Raw genomic sequence first — 24,778 nt, forward strand, 5'->3', positions numbered from 1 at the left:
AAATGAAAAAAAAAATCATATGAAATGGCAAAGGGAATAAAATAGTCAAAATCATTTTGAAAGAGGTACAAAATTGGACACATACTACCTCATTAAAGCTACACTAATCATGGGGCGCCTGGGTGGCGCAGTCGGTTAAGCGTCCGACTTCAGCCAGGTCACGATCTCGCGGTCCGTGAGTTCGAGCCCCGCGTCGGGCTCTGGGCTGATGGCTCGGAGCCTGGAGCCTGTTTCCGATTCTGTGTCTCCCTCTCTCTCTGCCCCTCCCCCGTTCATGCTCTGTCTCTCTCTGTCCCAAAAATAAATAAAAAAAAACGTTGAAAAAAAAAAATTTTAAAAAAAAAAAAAAAAAAAAAAAAAAAAAAAAGCTACACTAATCATGACAATATAATATTAGCTGAACCACAGACAAGCCAACTATGGCCCATGGGCCAAATTCAACCCACTACAGCCCAGCCTACAAAGTTAAAATTGGTTTTGACTCCTTTTAATGGTTGGAAGATCTGCCCTCAACCACTGTTACTGAACAATGAATAGCTTTGAAGTTAGCTTTTACAGCGCTCATGTGTGAAGCTTACACTGCAGTACAGTCATTTAGATCACAGCCAACATTGTTTGAATCACAAGTAATCGCAAACCATTGTAAGCACTTCGCATGCTATCAAAAGATAAAACAAGAAATGAAATCTCCATTCCCACACAAATTCACAGCAGATATATCTTCCAAGCTCAGACTACAGTTCCAGCAGCATTTTTTCCACATTTTTACTCGATGTGTAAGTACAAAGGAAATCCTCATATTTCAAAATCCATTTAACTGCGTTTGAGGAGTTTCTACCTCACCTTCAATTGGTGGCGATTAATCTATAATGTAATGACATACTAAAAGGCAAATATCAAGAGAGGAATCTAACCGAATTCTATAAATGCCATTCAAGCCATGAATACACTCCATTGAAATCATATTCATGGTGAAACACACAAAATCTTATTACAAGTCAGTTTTAACAGACGAAGGTTTACAATAAATTTTGATGGTAGGGGATGCTGCCTTTGAACCCCAGCAAAGCAATATGTTATCCCATAAAAAAAAAAGAACTTCATTTTTCTCATTAGTAGATACATATTGCAAAAAATATACATTTTCAATTATACAAATGTCACTAATAAAATTTTTGTGGAAACTTGTGTCTTATATAACAAGTATCTGTATGATGTCCTGAATGTTGCCTCTTGGCATGCAGAACCTAAAAAATGTGCTACCAGGCGCTTTACAGAAAAAACACACAAAATCCTGGACTGAAAGATTAAAGATACACAGATCAATGGAACAGAAGAGTCCAAAAATAGATCTTCACACATGTGGTCAATTTTCCACAAAAGGGCAGATCAGTGGAAAAGGAAGTGTCTTTTTCACAGATGGTGGTAGAACAGCTGGAATCCACGTATGGGGGGCGGGAGTAAACCTCCACTTTGGTCGGTACTTCAATCCATTATACAAAATGAATTCAAAATAGAGCATTGGGAGGTACCTGGGGGGCTCAGTCGGTTAAGCATCTGACTCTTGATTTCAGCTCCAGCCTTGATCTCAGGGTCGTGAGTTCAAAGCCCTGCATTAGTCTCCAGGCTGGGCTTGGAGCCTACTTAAAAAAAAAAATAGGGCATTGACCTAATTGCAAAGCCTAAAACCCTAAAACTTCTAACACACACACACACACACACACACACACACACACACACACACACACACGAATGTCTCCCATGACCTCAGATTAAACAAAGATTCCTGAGATATGACACCAAAAGCATAAAAGAATATTTGAAAAATCAGACTTCATCAAAATTGAAACCTTTTTCTCTGCAAAAGATTAACAGAGTGAAGAAACAAGGCACAGATTGGGAGAAAATATTTGTAAATTGCTGATCTGACAAAGGAACTGCATGCAGAGTATATAAAACTCTCAAAATTCAACAGTAAGAAAATTAACCCAATTTTTAAAGATGTTCAAAAAGGATATATATATACATACATGTGTGTATATATACATGTATGTATATATATGGCAAATCAGCCCATGAAAAGATGCTCAGCATTATCAGTCATTAGGAAAAGCAAATTCGAACCACAATAAAATACTACTATATAGCTACTAGAATGGCTGAAAAAAAATTTTTTTTTTTTAAATTTTTTTTTCAACGTTTTTTATTTTATTTTTGGGACAGAGAGAGACAGAGCATGAACAGGGGAGGGGCAGAGAGAGAGGGAGACACAGAATCGGAAACAGGCTCCAGGCTCCGAGCCATCAGCCCAGAGCCTGACGCGGGGCTCGAACTCACGGACCGCGAGATCGTGACCTGGCTGAAGTCGGACGCTTAACTGACTGCGCCACCCAGGCGCCCCTGAAAAAAAATTTTTAAGAGGTGGCAAAGTTACAGAGCGACTGGACTTCTTATATACCGCCAGGGGTGATGCAAAATGGCACAGTCACATGGGAAAATATTTTGGCAGTTTCTTGTGGTTTCTTTTAAAGCTAAGCACACACTTCCATACAATTCAACAATCCTATTTCTAAGGTTTTACCTAAGTAAAATTAATGTTTATTTTCAAACACACAAAAAACGTTTTTTTTTTTTTTTACCCAAGAACCTATATACAAATTATTAATAGAAGGCTTTACTCAAAAGCTCCCCCAAACTAGGAACTGGACCCCCGCTAAGTGCCAAACACTTTTCGAAGTATTCTGTGTGTTTTCGTGCTGTGAATGCTCACGACAATCCTAGGAAGTGAGTACTGCGTGATCCCCACTTTACACAAGGGAACCAAGGTACAGGGAGGTTACGTCAGGCATTAAGAGCTGGGATTTAAGGCTGCGTGGCCACAGTCCGTAACCATATTTTAACCACTACAATATTAATTCCTCTGCATCACAGAATGAAGGAGTATGTGTATAACCCTTGGTCTAGAGTGAATCCTATGGAAACATTCAGAGAAATCCTATTCTAAAAATTCTGCATTGAATACCACCAACTTAGGTACTGCTGTACAAGAAAGTACATATATAAGCATATATAGTTACAGTTAGGCAGGGAGATAGTGTTTGTACCTCTGCAAAAGAAATAGCTGCTGACGTATTGGTTTCATTTTTAAGATGCATTAGTGTGTGTAAATATATATACGTGCTAGCCGACTTTTGCAATGACAAGGTTTAGTGCCTTTTGTAAAGCCATAGCTTTGCTTATGAGTGTCACCATGGGCTTTAACTTTTGCCATCAATCTTGACAAATGTCTGAGCCACAGGACTCCCAAGGAGAATTCCATGCAATTTCTTGGCATGCTTTCACGCTATTTGAATGTAATTTACATATCAGAGACTGTTACAGAGTCCCGGAACCTGACTGCCTGGCTCCTGGTCTCACCTCTACTGTGTAACTCTGAACAAATTACGACCCTTATCTGGACCTCCACTTGGAATAGGACACCAGATGGAGCACCTAGGCTTAGTGGGCCTCGAGCAGAGATGTGATTGTTGACAAATACCAGAAGGGTCCACCCCTCTGCGCACAGTTGTTCGTGACCAAGTGCCCAGAGCCTGGAATCTTCCCACAGAACATCTTCCTTTGCCATTGACCTTCATACCCTCTCAGTTCATGATTACAGTGGCTGATAATAGTTACCATGCGAGCACCCTAACAGGATTAAGAACAAAGGTATAAGTTAGTACTCTGCATGTGTCCGTCTTGGTCTGCATGCTCCCTCTTCCTGTACCCCCACCTTCCCTTCTGTCTGAGGGAAGTCTGAGTCAGCCAGCTCTGATCCTGGATTTGGTTATGCAGAACGCTCTCAGGTTTAGAAAGGGATGGAAAAAAAATTGCAAGGTGTAACCAATATAACTTAGAAATGGCAAGGATTGGTTCTTGAAAGAAAGATTGAATGAGGAAGAGGCTAGTCAGCCAGGCTTATGGAGTCTCCCGGCAGACACTTGGGTTGGGAGGGAGGGGGTGATGGGGAGAGAGGGTCTTTAAGATGCTTGCAACCCATTAATAATCCCCCCCCACACACACACACCTCTCTTATAATTGCATTCAGTTCTTTTGTTTTTGTTTGGGGGTGATTTTTTGGTTTGGTTGGTTGATGTGGTTTTTCTTGTTTTTGTTATGGGGGTTTTGTATGCTCATTATAGAGACCAGCCTTTGGGAGTCTCTAGCTATACCCACGTAGCACTATCATTTCTTTTGCATGTGTGCGGCAGGCATTGTGATAAGCATTTATGCGTTTTCTCATTTGACCCTAAAACAAAATACTTTTGAGTTCGGTATGACTAGTATCATCACTTTGATTTTAGGGATAGGAGATGGAGGTTCTGAAAGGTCAAATGACGTGCCCGCACCAGTTAAAGGGCCAGGGCCACATGTGAAGCCAGGTCTTCCTCACTCTTTCATTCAGCAACTATTTACCAAGTGCCGCCTCTGTGCCAGGCATTCTGGGACCCTGAGATGTAGCCATGAAGTAGACAAAGTCCCTTGTCTCTTGGAGCCCACGTTGTAGTGAGGGAGACAGAGGGAAGGAAAGCCAACAAATGAGTAAGTAAACAGCACCACTTCAGATGGTAAAAGACAAGGGGCCCCTCAATCACTAATCCTCGGGAGTCTTTGGGTGGCTGGGGCAGAAGCCTCCAGACTGGGGTCATTACTTTACGGTTCTATCGGCCGCGTCCCGGTGGAGGAGATGCGCTGGGAGCGGCCAGAGCCGGGCTGGCAGCAGGCGGCGCCCCAGGTACGTCCCCGGGACCGCTGCGGGGAAGCCCCGCCGCCGGGCAGCTGAGCTGCAGGTGCGCCTCTGATGCCGAGGATCCGGAGTCGTAGGCCCCTGGCAGCGCTCAGTCCAGGCACTGGGGACCCGAGCGGGCCGGCCCGCTGCGACTGTTGGCCCCGCGCCTCCCTGCCCCGCGCACGAGACTCAGGCCCTAGCCCCTCGCCCAGTCCCGCCCCGCCCCTGCCACGCGACCTCACCGCCCCCCAGGGGATCCCTGGGCAGCCTCAGGACCTGTCTGCACCAGGTGACTCTGCCCCTGCCTTGGGACACTCCCATCCATGGTCGACCCCAACTCAACCTCAGGACCCTCTCAGCTCCAGATGCCCCCAGGCTGACCCGTATCCCTCCTGTCTGAGGGACCCTCCCGTCGGAGGTGACCCGGACCCTGTCAAAGGCTCAAAACAGCCAAAGTAAAACCAATGAATCACCGAAGTCGTAATCAGCCAAACTTTATTGTGTACGCACCAAAATGAATTTGCAGACCAGGAAGGAAGCTCGGGGGATATATTGTAATAGAGCAGCTCGCACAGCGGGACAGCGGAGACTGTTCCTCACAGCGCTTCGTTACAACATTGCACTTTTCGGGGGCCATCTGTCAACCTCCGCACATAGTTCACGTTTTGCTCATCATTTCCAGAGGCACAGCAAGAAATGATCCAAGTCAAGTTCACCCTGCCAAAAGAGGCCACAATAAGCTCTGCTCCCAGGACTAAACTGGCTCTGTCTGCTCAGGGACCCTGCAAGGTTGGTCTCGGTTTGTTTCTGATTTTAACCACCCTAACCCACGACCTTCCTGCTGAGGTGACCCCGACCCTGAATCACCACCCACAGGCCTCCCCGCCCTTCTCCTCTCTGCCCCACGACCCTGGACACACCGCAGGATGCTGGGCCTTCCAACCCTCCCTGCGGCCGTTTTCTAGAAGGTTCCTCGCCCTCTGTCCAGAGCTCCCAGGGCCTCCCCGCCCGGCCGGCAGTCCGAGCCAGGCCCGAGGCGGCCACTCGCCCTCCCTCAGAGACACCGGGGCCCGCGCCCAAAGAAGAACAGTGCTGGGGGCAATGGCTGAACGGCCGGGGAAGGTCGAGGTTCGGGGAGCGACTGCGGCAGCCGCTGGAAGCGCAGGTGCACGCCACGACGCCCCGCCCCGCTCTGCCCTAACCCCGCCGGGAGCCCGGCGCCCCCTGCCGGTCGCGCGCGGGTGCGCGGGGTCTGCGCAGGCGCGGGCGGGGCGGGGCGTCCGGGCACCCGCAGGGTTGGCGTACTGCGCACGCGCGAGCCGGCCGGCGCGCCCCCTGCAGGAGCTCGAGCCGCCCGGTCAGCCCCGCCGCGGGTTGCAGGTGCCCCCTCCCAGCCGGGCGGCCCAGCCGCTGTCACCACCGGCGGTCGTCGCCGCCGCCGCCGCGAGGCCGAGCGCAGCCGGGCCCGAGGCCGGGGACCCCGCGAGAGGGCAGCGCGCCGGCCGCCGCCGCCCTGGCGCCGAGGGTCGGTGAGTGCCGCCGGGACCCGCCACGCGCGCTCGCTTGCTCCCGAGGCTCGCGGCAGCCCCCCGCCCGGCCGCCTTCCTGCCGTGGCCGCCCCCCTCCCCCCGCCCATCACTCTGCGGCCGTCCCCCTCCCGGCACCCCGCCCCGGCGCGGCAGGTGCACCTCCCGTGGAGGCAGCGCCTGGCCACCGGGACTCTGGCTTCCCCTCGGGCCGAGCCTCTGGGCGTGTCCCCCTCCTCGAGAGCGTCTCCCTCCCGCCGGCCCCCGAGGTGGACGCGCCGCCGCACCCTTTGTGCCGAGCCCGGGAGGGGGCACAGGCGGCACCCGCTGGCCTTGGTCCTGAGGCACCCGGAGCATCCGCCCGCCAGAGCCTTGCAGCCCTCAGGCCGGGAGCCCCGGCAGGGCCGCCGGGATGCTGCTGGCTCATCCCTCGTTCAGAGAGATTCCCAGTGTGGGTGGGAGTCCTTCCCCACCCTGGAGTCCGCCTCATTCCGGGAGCCAGAATGGGGGGCGAGGGGTCCACTGTTCATGGTGGGAGTTGTGTGGTGGACAGAAAGGCAGGGACGCCTGGCCTGGGTGGAGAGGCCTGCAACCGCTCTCAGTAACCTCTGGAGTCGGTATGAATTTGCGTTTACACCTGTGTTGGCGTTCAGACAGTACGCTGTCGCTTCATGAGGGCCGGTTTTGTCTCCTGCACCAGGGTTTAGGACAGATGTGTATTTGGTTCATGAATGAGTGCTTTGGTCACTTCCTTGGACGTCGCCTAATTAAAGCCCATCACCTTACAGGGTTTATTTCTGTGTGTTGGCTCCTTTGCCTCCTGAACTTCGAGCCCACTTACTGCCACGACTGGATCTTGTCGGGCTCGCATTCCCAGCACATAGCCAGAGTCTGGCACATAACAGTCACTCAAGAAACGCTTGTTGAATGGGTGGCTGACACCCTGAGACAGAGCCAGGGCCTGGGCAAGGTGCAAATGAAAGTCAGCCTGGCTTTTTTTTCCTACTGAACACCTGTGTCATTTGATTGGGAACGTTTTGGGGCTGCCTTTTGTGAACCTGAAAGGATAAAGGTTGTTTTACAAAGTTCATGTCAAGGGAAAATAAGAAAAAAAAAGGAGAACAGGTAAAAATGGATGGCCTGGGAATCCCCTCACCTGTTTTTCAACTCCTTGCAGATTTTTTTTTTCACGGCACACTGGGTCATCACATCTGGCAAACAGGATGACATCGTTCCCCCTCCGAGGCCATCTCCCATCATCCTGATGAGACAGCCATTTGAACAAGACAGAGCAGCTCAGGTTGTTCCTTCAAAGACACTAGCCTTACACGGTGCATGTGCCGGTCTCCTGGGAACCTGTTTTGACTTGGTCTCGAGTGGGAAGGCCCAGGGAGGACTCCCTCCGTGACTGTTTGTTCTCTAGCCCTGCTTCCCCCGACGACAGTAGACCTATCCGCTCTCGAGTCAGTGAGGGGGAAAGCATTCTAGAAGTCTGGGGAGAAGGATGGGCAAGGCTCTAGCATGACGGAAAGACCGATTGGATGTGATCCCTGCTCTTGGGGCCCTTAGGATGTTGCTAGAGTATGATTTATTCACCGGTAGCTGTGACGTAAGACAGGTTGAGATAAGTAGCAAGCGAGGCATCAGCAAAGCTGCCGCAGGCGTCCAGAGGCTGAGGCGCGAGAGCTGAACCCTGACTGCGTGTCAGAATCGCCAGGAACGGGGGAGCCTGGGCACATCGGTCAGTTAAGCATCTGAGCCTTGATTTGAGCTCAGGTCATGATTGTGTGGTTCATGAGAGTGAACCCCAGGTTGGGCTCTGCAGTAACTGTGGGGAGTCTGCTTGGGATTCTCTCTCTCCCTCTCTCTTAGCCCCTCCCCCACTCGCTCATGCTTGCGCACACCCTCTCTCTCTCTCAAAATAAATAAACTTAAAAGGAAAAAGGAATCACCCAGGAATGAGTCCCGTGCCCAGACCATAGCCTAGAATCTTCCGGAGTGGGCCTCTGATGTCAGTTTCTGTCTTGAAGCACCCCCGGAAGATTCTGTCGTGCAGCCAGGATGTCCACGGCTGCTTCTCAGAGGGGCTTGGACCGGACTGGGAAACGATTTTCCAAGAAGACAAAACCCCAAAAGTCCCAGGCCCCTGTGGGAAAGTGTATGGTGTGTCCCACGGTCCCTGTCCCGGGAGACTTGGGCTTTGCTCATCCCCCGAATGGCTCAGAGATTCAGAGTCAACAGGCAGACGGGTACCTTTGCAGGAGCCGAGTAATGAGCCTGAGCCGTGGTTACCTCTCCCTGGGGGCCCTCAAGTGCCTCATTACCTCATCTCCTCCACCTAGAGAGGCAGGGCAGAACAGGGATGGGACCAAGGCTCCAGCAGGGCTGAGGGAAACAGGAGTGAGCACAGGCTTTGTGGGACTCTCTCCTGGGCCACACCTTCGACTTAAAAGTACACCCCACCAAGCCCTGCCAGGTGACGAGCTTCACTATAGACTCGGAGCTCTGCGACCCTAAGGGGACACCCTGGATGGGGTGGGCGGTGCTGGTGAGTGTGAGGCCAGCAAACCACTGGCGGTCCAATGCAAGTGACCACAGCCTTGAACCCAGCCTCCGGCGGCTCTCGGACAATGACCAAGGCTTGTGGATCTGTTCCCACCTCATCTATGCAGGGGCCACTCGGGTAAATACATCATCCACCAGCTGTTTCTTGTGTGCTGATATGCATCAAAGAATTTGAGCTTGTACCCCATGGGTTTTAATTATTTATTTGTTAAGTAGAGCCGTGTACTAGTGTCCTGAAAATCACAGACCTAAATACATACAGAAATACAGACCTTTTAAAGGGACAAGAGGCAAAGCAAACACGATTAAATTTGTTCCACATATTGACGCCACCAGACCAACCTTAAAAACATGTGCTGTTTTGGGGCGCCTGGGTGGCGCAGTCGGTTAAGCGTCCGACTTCAGCCAGGTCACGATCTCGCGGTCCGTGAGTTCGAGCCCCGCGTCAGGCTCTGGGCTGATGGCTCGGAGCCTGGAGCCTGTTTCCGATTCTGTGTCTCCCTCTCTCTCTGCCCCTCCCCCGTTCATGCTCTGTCTCTCTCTGTCCCAAAAATAAATAAAAAACGTTGAAAAAAAAAAAAAAACAACATGTGCTGTTTTTATGATTATTTTTTTAAGTAATCTCTCTGCCCAGCTTGGGGCTTGAACTCCCAACCCCCAGATCAAGAGTTGTGTGCTCTGCTGACAAGGCCAGCCAGGCACCACCCTCGTATGTTGTTTCTAAAAGAAAGCCTTGTGAGCAAGTCTCCATCCCATTTATTTTAATTTTTTTAATGTTCATTTATTTTTGAGAGAGAGAGAGAGAGAGAGCAAGCAGGGGAGGGGCAGAGAGAGAGAGAGGGAGACACAGAACCTGAAGCAGGCTCCAAGCTCTGAGCTGTCAGCACAGAGCCCGATACTGGGCTCGAACCCACGGACTGCGAGATCATGACCTGAGCTGAAGTCGGATGTTTAACCAACTCCAAAACATTTATGAAGCCTTGGTGAAACCTGAGTCCCCTGGTCGGCAGGTCTGGCTCTGGGTTCTGTGTATTTCAGTTCCTGGTTCTGGTGGTGTCACAGGGAAATGCCATGTTCACAACGTCACTTGTGAAGCCACACAGACCGCTCTCCCAGCTGGGAGACTTGCTTTTCACTCCTGCTTATCAGCCTGCGAGGGTTCTTGGGGCCCTAGGCGTTCAGGGGCTGTCGGGGCAGGGAAGCTTCTGGCGCCCGAGGTTCCTGGAGTGTGGGTATGAGCGTGTGTGTAGATGGCTCTCTTGCAGCGGACACCCACTCCAAACACCCTTCCGAGCTCTGGGGTTTAGTTTGAAAAGCCGCAGCTCTCACGCCTTGTCACCTTTTCTTTGAAGGGACAGGTTTGAGTGTGTTGGCTTAAAAGAAATCAGCTAGCTGACATACTCACGCAGTCATTCGCCATTGAGTAAAAGAAAAGGCCTCTTGGAAGAGAGTTTGCATTTCCTCCTTACATGCTGAGTCCTGAGATAACCAATGAGCCTCCCGGGTCACTGACGGTGTTCACGGTCACTTCCCAAGTCCCGACAAAGTATCAGAAAGCTTCAGCTGTGATTTCGTTTGTTTGTTTTAATTGAGCACAACGCATCATATCCTGAGTCATGTGAAGCCCCAAGACGGGGGCGAGGCTCCAAGCAAAGCGGTGGGCGGGGGCCCAGGGCCACGCTGTGTCTCAGAGCCCCTCCTGCCCCCCGGGGTGCGTGGCCCCCGACACACAGGCCAGCAGGACTGCCACGGTCCTTTCGTATACTGAGTGTCAGTAAAGCCCATTTGTCCCTCAGTTTTAAAGAAAAATACTTAACAAGTGCAATTTGTCACCGTCTATTCTAGTAGGTCGTCTTGCTCACCCAACTCACAGCTCAGTAGTGGGGTTCACTGGCAGGCACCAGACTCTATGAACGTGCCTGCTGTTTTCAGCCTGTGTTTCACGGTGTTTATTTATTGGTATTAAGACACTGTATCTGCAGAATCCATTGAAATAGACATTTTCATGTTCATTGGGCACCTCCCTGCAAAACAACCCAGAGATCGTGGATCAACAACTGAGGAGCAGCATTACTGCCCTCCCCCAACCCCGCTGCCTTCTCGGCACAGCATCTGAGGCCTCAGTCCACTTCCCTTTCTGGCTCATTCCCTGCTGCTCCCTCCCCAGGCTCTAAGAACTACGGCCGCTCCCCACCACATACTCTTCCACTTTTCCGTGATCTTATCCTGCCCCCCCCCCCCAGCTACTGGGACACTCGAGACTGGCCTCCCTTGTCACCCACCCCAGGAGCCTTCCCAGAGCCTCCCTCCCCCACATCGTGCGCACGCACACAATAAACCCGATCTTCTCCAGAATCTCCCCGACGCCTCCTTTGGCTCGAGCCATGGCACTTACGGTACACGTACGCGTTCGCAGGCTGTGAGCATCTTGGGTTAGGAATGTTGTGATTCCCATTTCCAAACCCTCGGCACCCCTTGCACAGCAAGAACTTGGCAGATGTCTGTTGGATGAATCAATGCTTTTTTGTCTTGTGTATCGTAGAAGATTCTACCCACAAGCATTAATTAAGTACCTATTTGACGTGTACACACGTAGGCCTTTACTACCAATGACTGTTGTGGACTCCCCGTGTCGATGAGGAAATGCCTCCCTAGCTGAGACAGGTCCTCACCAACCTGACTCCTCAGGAAAAGCGCCGAGTCCCGGCCAGCGCCACCAGAAAGGCCCTGTCTCTGTTCCACGCCCGTGGAACGGATGTGCTTTTCTGCTCCCTGTGTGACACACGGAGGGAGGCCCAGCTTTATGGAGACACCCCCCCCCCCCCCCCCCCCACTTCTCACCGTGCCGTCCTCCAGCCTGGGCAGACTTAGGCTCCCCTGGGAGGAGATGCACTGAGCTCAGGATGTGACAGGAGCTCGTGACCCAAGGGCATGTGCCCTGCACCGGGGCTCTGGCCATTTCCCCTTGCTGGTCTCGAGGCCGCCTCGGCAGTGACCTCTCTGAAAGCATTAATGCCACCCTGTTCCTTATCGGCTGAAATGAAACCTGGTTTTGCACGAGCACACAGACGGGGTGGGGGGGACATGTTCCAGCCCAGAATGGGAAAGCACAGGTGAGGCAGTGGAGGTGCGTGGGCGTATCGGCGCACCCTGAAGAACCCCGCCAGCGAGGCATCTGCACAGTCACAGTGCCCGTGAACTAGCACGACCCACAGGTCTCGAACGCACGCAAGTTACTGGAAAAACCATCTGTAGAGGAATCCTGTGCGCCACTCTGAGAGCCCTCAGGAGCTAGCAGGCCACAGTGTGCGCTGACTGTGGACCAATTCAGTGACTCACCTAAAAAGCAAACATCGAAATACTCAACGCTTTGTGAAAAGTTTAATATTTTAACAGTGAACAAACAAAGCTTTTAGTGGGGGCGGGGGGAAGCTTTCCCTTCCCCTCGTGGCTCTGCCCCTAGAGGAGCGAAGGCAGCTCCACAGGGGAAGTTCTCAGCGGCTCTTGTGGGGCGGAGGTGGCGGCTTTGCAAGTGGCCCCCGCCTGAGTGTTTGCCGTGGGGTGGAAGGCGCGGGGCTGGCTCCAGGTCGCCGTCACCGCCACTTCTGGGGACGCTGTGCCTCCGCGTTGAGTGTTTGAAGCAACTTTTAACTTCCTTTCCTCACGTACCTTTGCTTTCATAACCAGAAAGTTTCCCAGATTTTGTAATTCTGGGAATCTCCTTTAAATTTCTTTTTGCTGGAACAGACCGGAAGCAAGTACGGCATCGGTTGGGACTTAGGATGGCGCCGAGCGTGCGTGAGGCCACGGGCCCGGTGCCGGAGAGACACAGAAATAAACACCTATCAAAGTGGCGGGGCTCCAGGAGTATTTTCTGTGTGATTTCTAATGTTACATTGTGGGAGCGACACATGTGATTTTATAAAGATGTCGACTACTTTCAGGATCCACGGGGATGTGGTAGTTAGGAACACAGGCAGGGAGGGTCACGTCCTGGCTCTGCGGCTTTCTTACTGTGCGATCCCGGGTCAGGTGCTTCCTCCTCTCTTTGTAAGAGTGGAGACGGCCGAAGCCAGGGCTAGAGGAGCTCTAGAAGCATAAAAATGATGTGAATGCTTCTCTCTCCATGCATCGGGGGGGGGAACGAAGACCCACCCCTGCGGCCTCTGTCCCCCTGAATCCTTCTTTCTCTGTTATCGGATCTGCTCTGTCTTAAGTAACACACTTGCAATCCATTTTGCTGTTCGTTTTCTAACTTGGTGAGAGGTGTTCCATGATCGCTTTCCATGTTTTGCTCTAGAGCCCTCCCTTCGCCCAGAGGTGCCCAAGAGTCATGCCAGCGAGCCCCGGGCCCCTCCTGATGTCCCGTGAGGCGTCAGCCACCCTGCCGCACTCGAGAGGCCCGCAAGCCCCACCCCAGAGCCCTCGAAACAGAGCTGCGTCCTCCGAGCCAGTCGTGCCGTAGCCCTGGAGGGAGACCGCGGCCGGGAGCCTCTGCCAGGACCCAGGTCAGTTCGCGGGTGCTGCTGTCACCTCGTAGGGACTGCGGGAACACGCTCGGTCTAACCTTGTGCCCTCCCCAGCCCTCAGCCGGGAGAGGCAGGATTAAGCACGGGGATGTGTCCTTTCTTGGCCAGACTTTCCTAGCAAAGGAAGTCCTCTACTTCTCTGACCAGAAGACTTCCTTGAACCGTGACCTTTTTGTATTTCCATCTTGGTAGAGGAAGAAAGTTCAACCCGGCCGGGTGCCCGTCCGCCTGTCCTGGGGATGACGGGCCCCGCTTGAGGAAGTGCTTTCCCGTCTTAGCCTAACCCGCTTCTGGAAACCTTTTATAAACCACAGGCCCTCACGGGTCTCACGAAACCACTGCTCTTTTATTAACTGTCCACAACTGATTTTATGACAGTTTTTCCACCTTGTTAATTTTGAAAGAATTTGGATAATTTATTAAGTCACTACTTCATAGCACTCCATACTATTTCAGCTCTCATGCCTTCATGTTTTAACCATGCAGTTAATTAAAAGCGTATCTTAGGTTAATTTGTAAGTAACTTCTCTGAGTTGCGCTCTCTACCGGTATTTGTTGACTACTTTCGAACGCATCAATTTTGAGCACTGTTAGACGGATCTGCACCACCACTTCTTAACTAAAAAAAGCAAGAGTTTCATTTTTAAAAATTTTTTTTTTCCAACGTTTTTTATTTATTTTTGGGACAGAGAGAGACAGAGCATGAACGGGGGAGGGGCAGAGAGAGAGGGAGACACAGAATCGGAAACAAGCTCCAGGCTCCGAGCCATCAGCCCAGAGCCCGACGCGGGGCTTGAACTCACGGACCGCGAGATCGTGACCCGGCTGAAGTCGGACACTTAACCGACGGCGCCACCCAGGCACCCCAAGAGTTTCATTTTAAAAAGAGCTTTCCTGGAAATGACTCTGACCGACTGAGGCCAAATGTAAAGTTGGCCTTTTTCTTTTTTTTTTTTTTTTAACGTTTATTTATTTTTGAGACAGAGAGAGACAGAGCATGAACGGGGGAGGGTCAGAGAGAGTGGGAGACACAGAATCTGAAACAGGCTCCAGGCTCCGAGCTGTCAGCCCAGAGCCCGACGCAGGGCTCAAACTCACGGACTGCGAGATCATGACCCGAGCCGAAGTCGGCCGCTCAACCGACTGAGCCACCCAGGCGCCCCAAAGTTGGCCTTTTTAAGAAAACCCACGAGTTCTCACTCCGCCTGCAGGGTCTCCCGGCAGCTTCTCCGGGTGGTGGTGTTAGCGTGCGGTACGCTCACGGAGGAACGATTCCCTAGCCATTTGTCCGAGCATTCGCGCCTCTTAACTGCCCCTGGTTGTGTGGGGTTGTTTCCGCCCATGTGCGGAGCCAGTTCGTTGAACTCAGAACTTGCCGCGTGTGTCACACAGGCGTCTCCTCACCTGAAGGACTGTGAGCCGCGAAGGGCCCCTCAAAGGTCCCCCCGCGACCTGGCCGTGTGGACGGGAACCAGGAGTGCTCTGGGGTGTCCCCACCTCCACCGCCCACGTGCCCACCCTGGGTCTGAGCAGCCTGGTCCGCCCCCAGCCTTCATGCCAGCAGCTTCCGGAAGGCGGTACTGCCGTGTCCTGGACGTTGTGGGGTCTTCCTGAGCTAACTGACACCACCTCCCTCTGTAGCAGGTAAGCGTCTCACCTGGGCCCCGTGTCTCTGCTCACACTAGACCCCAGACGCCTAGGGAAATGCACTTCCCCAGATGGAGGGAGGCCTTTACAACGCCCCCCCGCCCCCCGCTCTCGGTTCTGCCCAGCTCTGCGCACCGGTGTTAGATACGATATCCCACTGTGCCACGGGGCGGGTTTTCTTTAGAGATCTTCTTTCTGTCACGGGGAGGCCACATAGCAGCATTCACGGTTAAAGCAGGAAAAACTGGTCCCGAGCGTTCAAGGCGCGAGAGCTGGCGCCGTGCCATTGTTCTGCCCACCTGTGCGCCTACCGTGTCCGCTCCCGGTCAGCAGGGCGAGGCCCCCTCCCCGGCCTGTCTTCCCCACCGTGCCGCTCTCTGCTCTCGCTGGTTCTGTGAGCGTGGCCAGGGAAGCTGGGGGAGGGGGGATGAGCGGAGAGGCAGCAAGCACAGAGGACACAGAGGACACCTGTGTGGTGGTCACTCCGCGCCAGCAGCGCGTGGCACATAGAGCCGGTCTCTGAGGGTGCGTCTCGGGAGGAGACGGTCACCGCCCTGAGTGCGCCTTCTCTTGGAGCGGCCGGAGCAGTGCTGGCGACCGCGCAGCGGCCGGGAAGGGGGGACGCGGCAGGAGGGCCCCGTCTGAGGGAGTCTCCCGGCCCCCAGGTGCACCCGGCCTTCCGGTGGGCGCGGACATGGCGGCGCTCAGGCAGCTGGCGCTCCTGCTCTGGAAGAACTACACGGTGCAGGTGGGTGTGCGGGGCGCTCCGGGCCCCGGGAGGGGCGGCCCGGGGAGGCCGCCGTGACCCCCACTGCCGCGCCCTCCCTTCCTCTTCCAGAAGCGCAGAGTGCTGGTCACCGTCCTGGAGCTCTTGCTGCCCCTGCTGTTCTCTGGGATCCTGATCTGGCTCCGCTTGAAGATCCAGTCGGAAAACGTGCCCAACGCCACCATCTACCCTGGCCAGTCCATCCGGGAGCTGCCCCTGTTCTTCAGCTTCCCCCCTCCCGGCGACGCCTGGGAGCTGGCCTACATCCCGTCCCACAGCGACGCCGTGAAGACCATCACAGAGACGGCGCGGAGAACGTTGGTCATCAACATGAGAGGTGAGGTGTCCCCTGGATCCCGTCGCATCTGGCCGTGGGGCTCGGGCCCGGGCAAGCGGCCCCGGCCGGCGGCCAGACCAGCATCGCCCCTCGTTGGCGGGTCACTCGTCGTAGAGTGGGGACCAGACTTGGCCAGACCAGCATCGCCCCTCGTTGGCGGGTCGCTCGTCGTAGAGTGGGGACCAGACTTGCGAGGGCAGAGTGGAGCTCCGTGTGTGCCCGCTGCAGCAGCACGGGCTCTGGAACGCTCCCGATTCCTCGTGGTGGGAACAGCCGTCCACGCCCCGGGAAGGCTCTTGCGTTACAGAGGCAAGGTGTGCCGTGAGTGTGCGGTGCTGGGGCCTTTTCTGGGTTGTGGTTCTGGGAGGACAGCGCTAGCAGAAGGCATCAGGAAGCCTGCCGAGGGACACTCCCAGTAGGCGTGCCTGTCGCCTTCCCTCGCTCTGCTTCCAGTGTGAAAAGCGTGATCCCTTTCCCGCCTCTCGATTTAGGCAATGTAACCTCGGGGGGAGGTCCTTGGCCCTTACTGGGTGATGACCGGGAAGCCCTTCGTGTGGAGCAGGGTCTGGTGACAGAGAAACCGTGTGACACATTACATTAGCATCCACTCACATCTTCCCGATCCCACACGCAGCCTCCCCGCTCGGGGTCAGTCTCCGAGATGGGGGGGGGGGGGGGGGGGGGGGCAGGGGAGGGGCACCAGTGCCCTCAGCCGCCGGTCTCTCTGCCCAAAACGAAAGCCTCCCTGACCCCTGAGGACAAGCGGACAAAGCCCAAAGGAAACCTGTACCTGTGCAGTGTTTGATCTGAACGTGACCCGGAGCAGCCAGAGTGCTGAGTGGGACGGGCGCTCGGGCAGCTCATGGCTTTCCCACAGCTCGGGGCTTCCGCTCGGAGAAGGACTTTGAGGACTACGTCAGGTACGACAACCGCTCCTCCAACGTGCTGGCCGCCATAGTGTTCGACCACACCTTCAACCACAGCAGGGAGCCCCTGCCAATGGCGGTGAGGACCCCGCCCCACAAAGCCCCGCTCTCCCTCCCCCAAAACAAGCCTGGCCTGCAAAGGGGCTCTGCCAGCCTGGGAGGTGATACCTGGCCTTGCTGCGGGGCCAGCGTCACTGTCATGGGCCCCTCGGAGGGCGCCCGGTGCCGTGCTAGCCTGGCAGGCTGCACGATGGAGGAAGCCTAAAGGAGGCAGTGCACTACAGACTCTCATCCCCCCGCGTCTCCAGGCCTCTGTGCACGGATGGGGCACGTGGGAAAGGAGCAGACACCTGGGACCTGCCCACCCCGGCATTAGAATTTCAGCTATCTATTTAAACAAACAAAAGGAAGTCCTTTGCCCGTCTGATGGCATTAAGACCCGGTTAATTAAGACTGTCCAGTTCCCCGAGCATTGTTTCTGCGGCCCTCCGCCGATTATCAGGGACACCTCAGGTACAGAGTTCCTGTAGGTAGATAGCGAGACGGCGAGAACACTGCGGGGGCTCGGCTGCGGGGGCTCGGCTGCGGGGCCCCTGTCGCCGCCCTGGGCAGGACCACTCGCTCTGACGCTCCAGGACCCTGTGTCATTGGTGAGGGTCAGGAGAGGTGGTGACTTCACGGCACCGAGCCCCCTGATGGGTCTCTGGTTTGACGCGGATGTGTGCCTCTGTGCCTGTCAATCAGAGCAAGTGGCTTTATCTTTGGTCCCACAGGTGAGATACCACTTACGGTTCAGTTACACACGAAGAAATTACATGTGGACCCGAACAGGCTCCTTTTTCCTGAAAGAGACCGAAGGATGGCACACCACTTCCCTTTTCCCACTGTTCCCAAACCCAGGACCAAGGGAACCCGCGTCCCCCGATGGCGGAGAACCTGGTGAGAAGCTCGGGCAGCGGCTGGATCCCTCACTGGGCCACTGCCTGGTGATCGCGGGGGTCCCACCTTGCCTTTCTTTGCAGAAATACTCCTAAAGGAGCGTTTGATCTTCTTCTGCGTAGAAGGAGGGAAACTTCTAGGAAAACTGGGTTCTGAAAGGTTAAAATACTCAGGATGGCGAAGGCCGTCTCTCTGGTTCCCAGGGGGCACATGCTCTCGAAGGAAACCTCTGTGTTTCGGTCAGTTTGCATCCGATCTGTGGGCTTGGTTTCACACCTCCCTTCTCTCCCTGGCTTCCACTGTGTCCAGGCTAATGGGCTTTGGAAGCCGTGTGGTCCTTGAGTAATTGTCCAGGGTTAAATTGCATCCGTGGGGCGCTTGCAGAAACTGGATCTTGGCCAGCTGTACCCTGTCTTTGCGTGTGTTGGTCTGTCCCGTGTGACCTTGGTGGGCAGTCGACCTGTTGGTCTCCTCGCAAGCACGGTTGTGTTCTAGAATGGAGTGGAGCCAGGGGTAAGCGAGGAGTAGCTGGGACCCATCCGTGGGTTCCAGGAGGCAGCCAGGGTGTTGCAGAGAACACAGGATCCCACGGCCTGTAGGAGGCAGAGCGTGTTCGGGATTTTGGTGGAAAGACCCAGGAATGTCTCTAAACGATGCACCAGGGGGTAGCCACACCCACTGCCTGGGCCAGGACTGTTCTATTTGTGGGGACACTTTCCTGAGGTTGGAAGCAACAGGAGAAAGACCAGCAAACTGCACCAGGTACAAACTTGAAATTTGACAAAAAAGGAAAAGACGTAACACCAATTACTCTGTTTTGTGTTTTTTTCTCTTCCGAGATTTTATTTAGCTTCAAGTTAGTTAACATGTAGTGTAGTGTTGATTTCAGGAGTAGAACCCAGTGATTCATCTCTTACATATGACACCCAGTGCCCACCCCAGCAAGTGCCGTCTTCAGTGCCCATCACCCATTTAGCCCCTCCCCCACCCACTTCCCTCCAGCAACCCCAGTTCATTTTCTGTATTTAAGAGTCTCATATGCTTTGGCTCCCTCTCTGTTTTTATCTTATTTTATTTTTCCTTTTCTTCCCCTATGTTCATCTGTTTAGTTTTTTATTTTCTTTTAAAAATTTTTTTAATGTTTTTATTTATTTTTGAAGGAGAAAGAGAGACAGAGCATGAGAGGGGGAGGAACAGAGAGAGAGGGAGACACAGAATTCGAAGCAGGCTCCAGGCTCTAAGCCGTCAGCCCAGAGCCCATCACGGGGCTCGAACTCACGAACTGCGAGATCATGACCTGAGCTGAAGTCGGAGGCTTAACCGACTGAGCCACCCAGGCGCCCCTATCTAGTTTTTTAAATGCCACGTATGAGTGAAATTGTATTTGTCTCTCTCTGACTTATTTTGTTTCGCATAATACCCTCTGGCTCCATCCACATCATTGCAGATGGCAAGATTTCCTTCTTTTTCATAGCTGAGTAATATTCTAGCGTGCATATATGTGTATCACACACAACATCTCTTTTATCCATTTGTCAGTCCATAGACATTTGGGCTCTTGCCATACTTTGGCTATTGTCGATAGCGCTGCTATAAACATGGGGGTGCATGTGTCCCTTCGAAACAGCACACCTGTATCCCTTGGATAAATGCCTAGTAGTGCCATTACTGGGTCGTAGGGTAATTCTAGTTTTAATTTTTGAGGAACCTCCACACTGTTTTCCAGAGCGGCTGCACCAGTTTGCGTTCCCACCAACAGTGCAAGGGGGTTCCCCTTTCTCCGCATCCTCGCCAACATCTGTTGTCCCCTGAGTTGTTAACGTGAGCCATTCTGACAGGTGTAAGGTGGTATCTCATTGTGGTTTTGATTTGTATTTCCCTGATGATGAGTGATGTTGAGTTTTGTTTGTTTGTTTTTTTTTTTTTGAGAAATGTCTGTTCGTGTCCTTTACCCGTTTCTTCACTGGATTATTTGTTTTGTTGGGTGTTGAGTGTGATATGTTATTTATAGATTTTGGATACCAGCCCTTTATCTGATATGTCATTTACAGATGTCTTCTCTTATTCCATCAGTTGCCTTTTAGTTTTGTTGTTTCCTTCATTATGCAGAAGCTTTTTAACTAGAGCAAGTCCCAAGCGTCCATTTTTGCTTTGCCTTAGAGACATGTATAATACGAAGTTGCTCCCTCTGAGGCCACAGAGGTTGCTGCTTGCGTTCTCCTCAAGGATTCTGATGGCTTCACTTAGGTCTTTCATCCATTTAGAGTTTAGTTTTGCGTCTGCTGTAAGAAAGTGGTCCGGGTTCATTCTTCTGCCTGTCGCCGTCCAGTTTTCCCAGCCCCACTTGCTGAAGAGACTGTCTTTTCCATTGGATATTCTTTCCTGCTTTGTCGAAGATGAGTTGGCCATACATTTGTGGGTCTATTTCTGGGTTCTCTATTCTGTTCCATTGATATGTGTGTCTGCTTTTGTGCTGGTACATACATACAACACCAATGTTAAAAGCAAGTAGGAGCCTGGGGAAAACATTTCAGCAAATGACAGGGGTCCACATATTTTTATGTTAAGGACTCATTAGTCCACACCAGTTACAAGGACACAAAGACCCCTGAGGTGTGGAAGGGACGCGGGCCTGGCACCCAGCATGCCCTCAGCGTCCCCGGCCTGCGCTCTGCCCCGGCCCCGTGTCCACACCTCAGATCCGCCGAGCCCCTGATGGGAATTCAGCCTCTGGAATAGTCAGAAAGGAGGAAGGGTGCACACGTGCAAAGGTGTTCGCCACGGTCACAGACCTACGGGCGGCGGGAGACGATGGGGGACAGGGTGACGCCTCCATTCCTCGGAGCGCTGAGCAGCCCCAGAAGTTGTGGTGACAAAGATGAGGTGACAGGACAGGCCTCACGAGCAGCAGTGTGATGTGAGAAGACCAGTGTCCCGGGGCCCTGTCCCTCCCCCGCCTCAGTGGCTCCACATGTCCGAGACATGGCCAGCTGCTCTGCAGGTGGGTTGTGAAGAGCTGAACCCTCATCCAGCACCACGGCGGGTGTCGGTAACTGCTGCCGCAGCCCCTGAAGTCTCAAACCCAAGGGCGACGTGGTACCCGCCGTGCTGGGCTCTTTTCTCCGCTTTTCCTTAGGGGCTGGCTGCAGGCTGCTGGCATTTCCGTGTTCCAGGACGCTGGGTCGTGTTGTAAATGTCACTGTACTTTTTGAATGAGGGTGCCCCTCTCTGTCCTCGGGGACTCGGGCTGCCTCGTGCTCCCCTGTGGGTGTGCCCACCTCTTCTTTAGGCTGTTCTGCCGGGCCCGGCTCGGGACTGGAGCTCCCTGTCCCGAGCCTGCCGCTCTTCCCAGGCCCTTCACTGGAAGAATTTATGACCGCCCACGTGGAGGGGGCCGGAAAGGGCCAGCACGGAGAGCGCACAACGCCCGAAGGCCTTCGGGCTGTGACTCCGCCTGCCTTTGTGGTGCTAGCTTGGGGGGTGAGGGGATGGAATGGAAGTTGCCAGTCACCGGGCCTCATGACAGCAGCTGGTTACTCCGGATTGTCTGGGTGGACCTGATGCAGTCACGGGGTCCTTCGAAGTGGGCGCGGGAGGCAGGCGGGAGGGTCAGAGAGATGCCGCCCGGCTGGCGTTGGGGGTGGGTCAGGGGCCATGGGCTGGAGATGAGGGCGGCTCCTACAAGCTAGAAGACCGGGGACACCGTAGGAGCGTGAGGTGGTGTCGCTCCGGGGCCGCGTTCACCAGGGAGACCCCGGCACAGCTCAGGGCACGCGGCTCCGTGAGCCGCGCCCGCGATGCGGCCCTTCTGACGCGAGCCCACCCATGTGCGGGACGTGCTGTGCTCCGCACCCAGGGTACATCCGAGAAGGCTTCCTGGCCGTGCAGCACGCGGTGGACCGGGCCATCATGCAGTACCACGCAAACGCCTCCACGCACCAGCTGTTTGAGAAGCTCACCGTCATCGCCAAGAGGTTCCCTTACCCGCCTTTCATCTCGGACCCGTTCCTCGTCGCCATGCAATATCAGCTCCCCCTGCTGCTTGTGCTGAGTCTCACCTACAGCTCCCTCACCGTCATCCGGGCCGTCGTGCAGGAGAAGGAGAGGAGGCTGAAGGTACCCTGCCCCACGCGGCCCCGCGCCATCCAGGCAGGGCGTGGGCCGAACGCCCACCGTGGTGCCGGTGACCCCCGGGTTTCTGTGAAATCAGGCCCAGTACATCCAGATCTTTCACACCCGACAGAGCACCGCATTTTGCATATAGCGTGCTAAGGTCTGAAACGTTGGAAAGACCACGGTTTGGATGTGCTGGGTCAAGTAAGACACGGCTTTGAAACTAATTGCACTGCTTTCTCTTCACTTTTTGGCTGTGGCTACTATAAAATTCTAAGTTGTTGTCGGTTTTTTTTAAGTTTATTTTTGAGAGAGAGACAGACAGACAGACAGACAGAATCCCAGGCAGGCTCCATGCTGACAGTGCAGAGCCTGAGGCAGGGCTCGAACTCACGAGCCTCGAGACCAAGACCTGACAGAAATCAAGAGTCAGATGCTTAACTGACCTAGCCCCCCAGGCACCCACTAAAACTCTAAATTATATACACACACATTCCGTTTCTGCTGCGCAGAGCCACTCTAGAGAGAAACAGCCTCCACGGAGGGCCCGTTCACTCTGCACAGATCGGGGACAGCTGTGGGTGTGGACCGCCAGGCTCACTGGGATGGGGCTTAAGGAAAGCGTCGCCGCAAAGAACGTCCCTGCCTTAGTCGGGTACAGTTGTGTGCTAGCGTCACCTGTAAACTCATCCCAGTGACGCGCCCAAAGTGACCCAGACGCCGTGTGAAGTCCTTCCTCTGGCGGTGTCTGCAGGGCCGGTGAATTGATATTTAGCGTATTCTCAGTGACTCCACATCTGCGATCGCTGGGGCCTGTAAGCCGCGCGGGCAGGCGGCCGGGAGAGGGTTCAGGGGTGCCGTCTGCTGGGGCACAGGAAATAGCAGCAGCGAAGTGAGGCGATGACGCGGTTGGCGGCAGACGTGAAATGGCTCACGAACCAACGCTGGTGCCCACACGCGTGGGGAGAGGGAGGAGGAGGGCAGGGGATGCCGGCACAACGGGACCCGCGAGAGTCCCCCGGTGGCCCGGCCTGGCACGCGCATGCGCCCGGAGGCACGGGCCGCAGGCCAGGGTGCGGGGGTGTCAGTGCGGCCCTCTCCCCAGGAGTACATGCGCATGATGGGGCTCAGCAGCTGGCTGCACTGGAGCGCCTGGTTCCTCCTCTTCTTCCTCTTCCTTTTCGTGGCCGTGTCCTTCGTGACCCTGCTCTTCTGCATCAAGGTGAGTGTGGCCTCGCCAGGAGCCTGGCGGTCGGGCGGACGGGAGAGGCCGCCGCGGCACCCCAGGCGACCCCGCCCTCGGCTTGGCCCCCGGGGTGGGGGGGTGGGGGGAGAAGGACGGCGCGCGCGGCCCTTCTCCCACCCTGTCCACTCTCGTTGGAGGCCGGGAACGTTTAAGGTCTTCCTGGTTTTGTCCCCACCTTCCCCACCGCGGCCTGCCCGGGTGACCGTGGACGCCCGCCACGCAGGTGAGGAAGGGCGTGGCGGTGCTCGCTCACAGCGACCCCTCGCTGGTGCTGGTTTTCCTGCTGTGCTTTGCCGCCGCCTCCGTCTCCTTCAGCTTCATGGTCAGCGCCTTCTTCAGCAGAGGTGAGCCGTCCTGCCCTGGGCCCGCAGGGGCCCCAGCGAAACCCTGCCGTGTCCCCCCCGCCCTCCACCCGGAGTCAGAGCAGCCACAGCTGGGGGGTGGGGGGGAGCTGCGCTCTGTGCCTTCATTCAGACCCTGTCCTCGGGACGTCGGGCACGCGCCTGATTCCAGCCCTTTCTTCTCTGGCCGCCAGCGTGTCCTAACCTTGCTCTCCCGCCCGAGTCGTGTCCAATAGCCGTGGAAAGCTGTCCGCGCCGGGCGTGTTCCCGCGGCCGCGCACGTCGCCCGGCAGTCCCGGGTGGTGTCTCTTCCTTTACCTGCGCTTTGGTCTGAGGACTGGTGTCTTTTTTTCAGCTCCACAAAATCCCGCTCACACGTTGACCCGGTTTTGGGTTCCGTGATCACCGTCCCTGCCTCTCGCGTTGTCCTCGTCTCTTTTTTCCTTTCCTGTCGGGGCAACATGCACATAACGGGCAGTTTACCACCATAACCATTTTTGCGCGCACAGTCGAGTGGGCTCCACGCTGTGTCATAACCGTCCCCACCACCCACCCCGGAGTTTTTCCGTCTCCCCAGACTGAAGCTCTGTCCCCCGTACACCGACTCTCCGTCCCTCCCCGGCCCTGGCGCCCACCATCCACCTTCCGTCTCTGCGGTGGCGGGAACTCGCGTGAGCGGGATCACACCTACTTCTCGTTTTGTGCCTGATTTTCTCACTGCGTGAACCGCCCTGGGGTTCATCCACCTCACAGCGGGTTCGGGATTCCCTTCCCCTGTAAGGCTGAGTGACGTTCTGTCGTGTGGATGGGCCACTTGGCTCATCCACCCGTCACCGCACACGCGGGTGCTTCCACGGTCCAGCGCTTGTGAATCGTGCAGCCGTGACCTCCGCTGACTCTCTGTTTAGTCGTTTGAAGAACTGCCAGACTTTTCCACAGCGACCGCGCCGCTCTCCATTTCCGCCCGCGGCATACGCTTTCCCCGCACCTCGCCAGCACTCGTCATTTTCTGATTCGGGGGGTGTTTTTTTTTAAAGTTTATTTATTTATTTTGAGAGAGGTCAGGGGAGGGGCA

The 24,778-nt window shown here is 54.6% G+C and overlaps 1 protein-coding gene and 1 long non-coding RNA gene across 4 annotated transcripts in view; one reads left to right on the forward strand and one right to left on the reverse strand.

The window, feature by feature from the left end:
• Positions 1-370: 370 nt before the first annotated feature.
• Positions 371-6,019, reverse strand: LOC131500660 (uncharacterized). 3 transcript variants are annotated; one of them, XR_009256408.1, is made up of 3 exons: positions 5,689-6,008; positions 5,279-5,485; positions 371-1,640 (listed from the first exon to the last, which is right to left on the reverse strand). It is a non-coding gene; the product is annotated as an uncharacterized LOC131500660 (long non-coding RNA). The 3 variants fall into 3 exon arrangements; XR_009256409.1 differs by having other exon boundaries at positions 371-1,643; XR_009256407.1 differs by lacking the exon at positions 371-1,640 and having other exon boundaries at positions 5,304-5,485; positions 5,689-6,019.
• Positions 6,020-6,161: 142 nt separating this feature from the next.
• The window catches only part of LOC131500650 (phospholipid-transporting ATPase ABCA3), a 46,154-nt gene continuing 27,537 nt past the window's right edge, over positions 6,162-24,778 (forward strand). The window contains exons 1-10 of the mRNA XM_058709932.1: positions 6,162-6,297; positions 13,160-13,367; positions 14,781-15,032; positions 15,701-15,783; positions 15,874-16,138; positions 17,016-17,143; positions 17,838-18,003; positions 21,860-22,119; positions 23,222-23,338; positions 23,586-23,706. Of these exons, the coding sequence (XP_058565915.1) occupies positions 15,730-15,783; positions 15,874-16,138; positions 17,016-17,143; positions 17,838-18,003; positions 21,860-22,119; positions 23,222-23,338; positions 23,586-23,706 (1,111 nt within the window). The 5' untranslated portion in view covers positions 6,162-6,297; positions 13,160-13,367; positions 14,781-15,032; positions 15,701-15,729. The remainder of the gene's footprint in view (positions 6,298-13,159; positions 13,368-14,780; positions 15,033-15,700; positions 15,784-15,873; positions 16,139-17,015; positions 17,144-17,837; positions 18,004-21,859; positions 22,120-23,221; positions 23,339-23,585; positions 23,707-24,778) is intronic.

This window comes from Neofelis nebulosa, chromosome 18 (assembly GCF_028018385.1).
Source record: "Neofelis nebulosa isolate mNeoNeb1 chromosome 18, mNeoNeb1.pri, whole genome shotgun sequence".
NCBI lineage: Eukaryota > Metazoa > Chordata > Mammalia > Carnivora > Felidae > Neofelis > Neofelis nebulosa.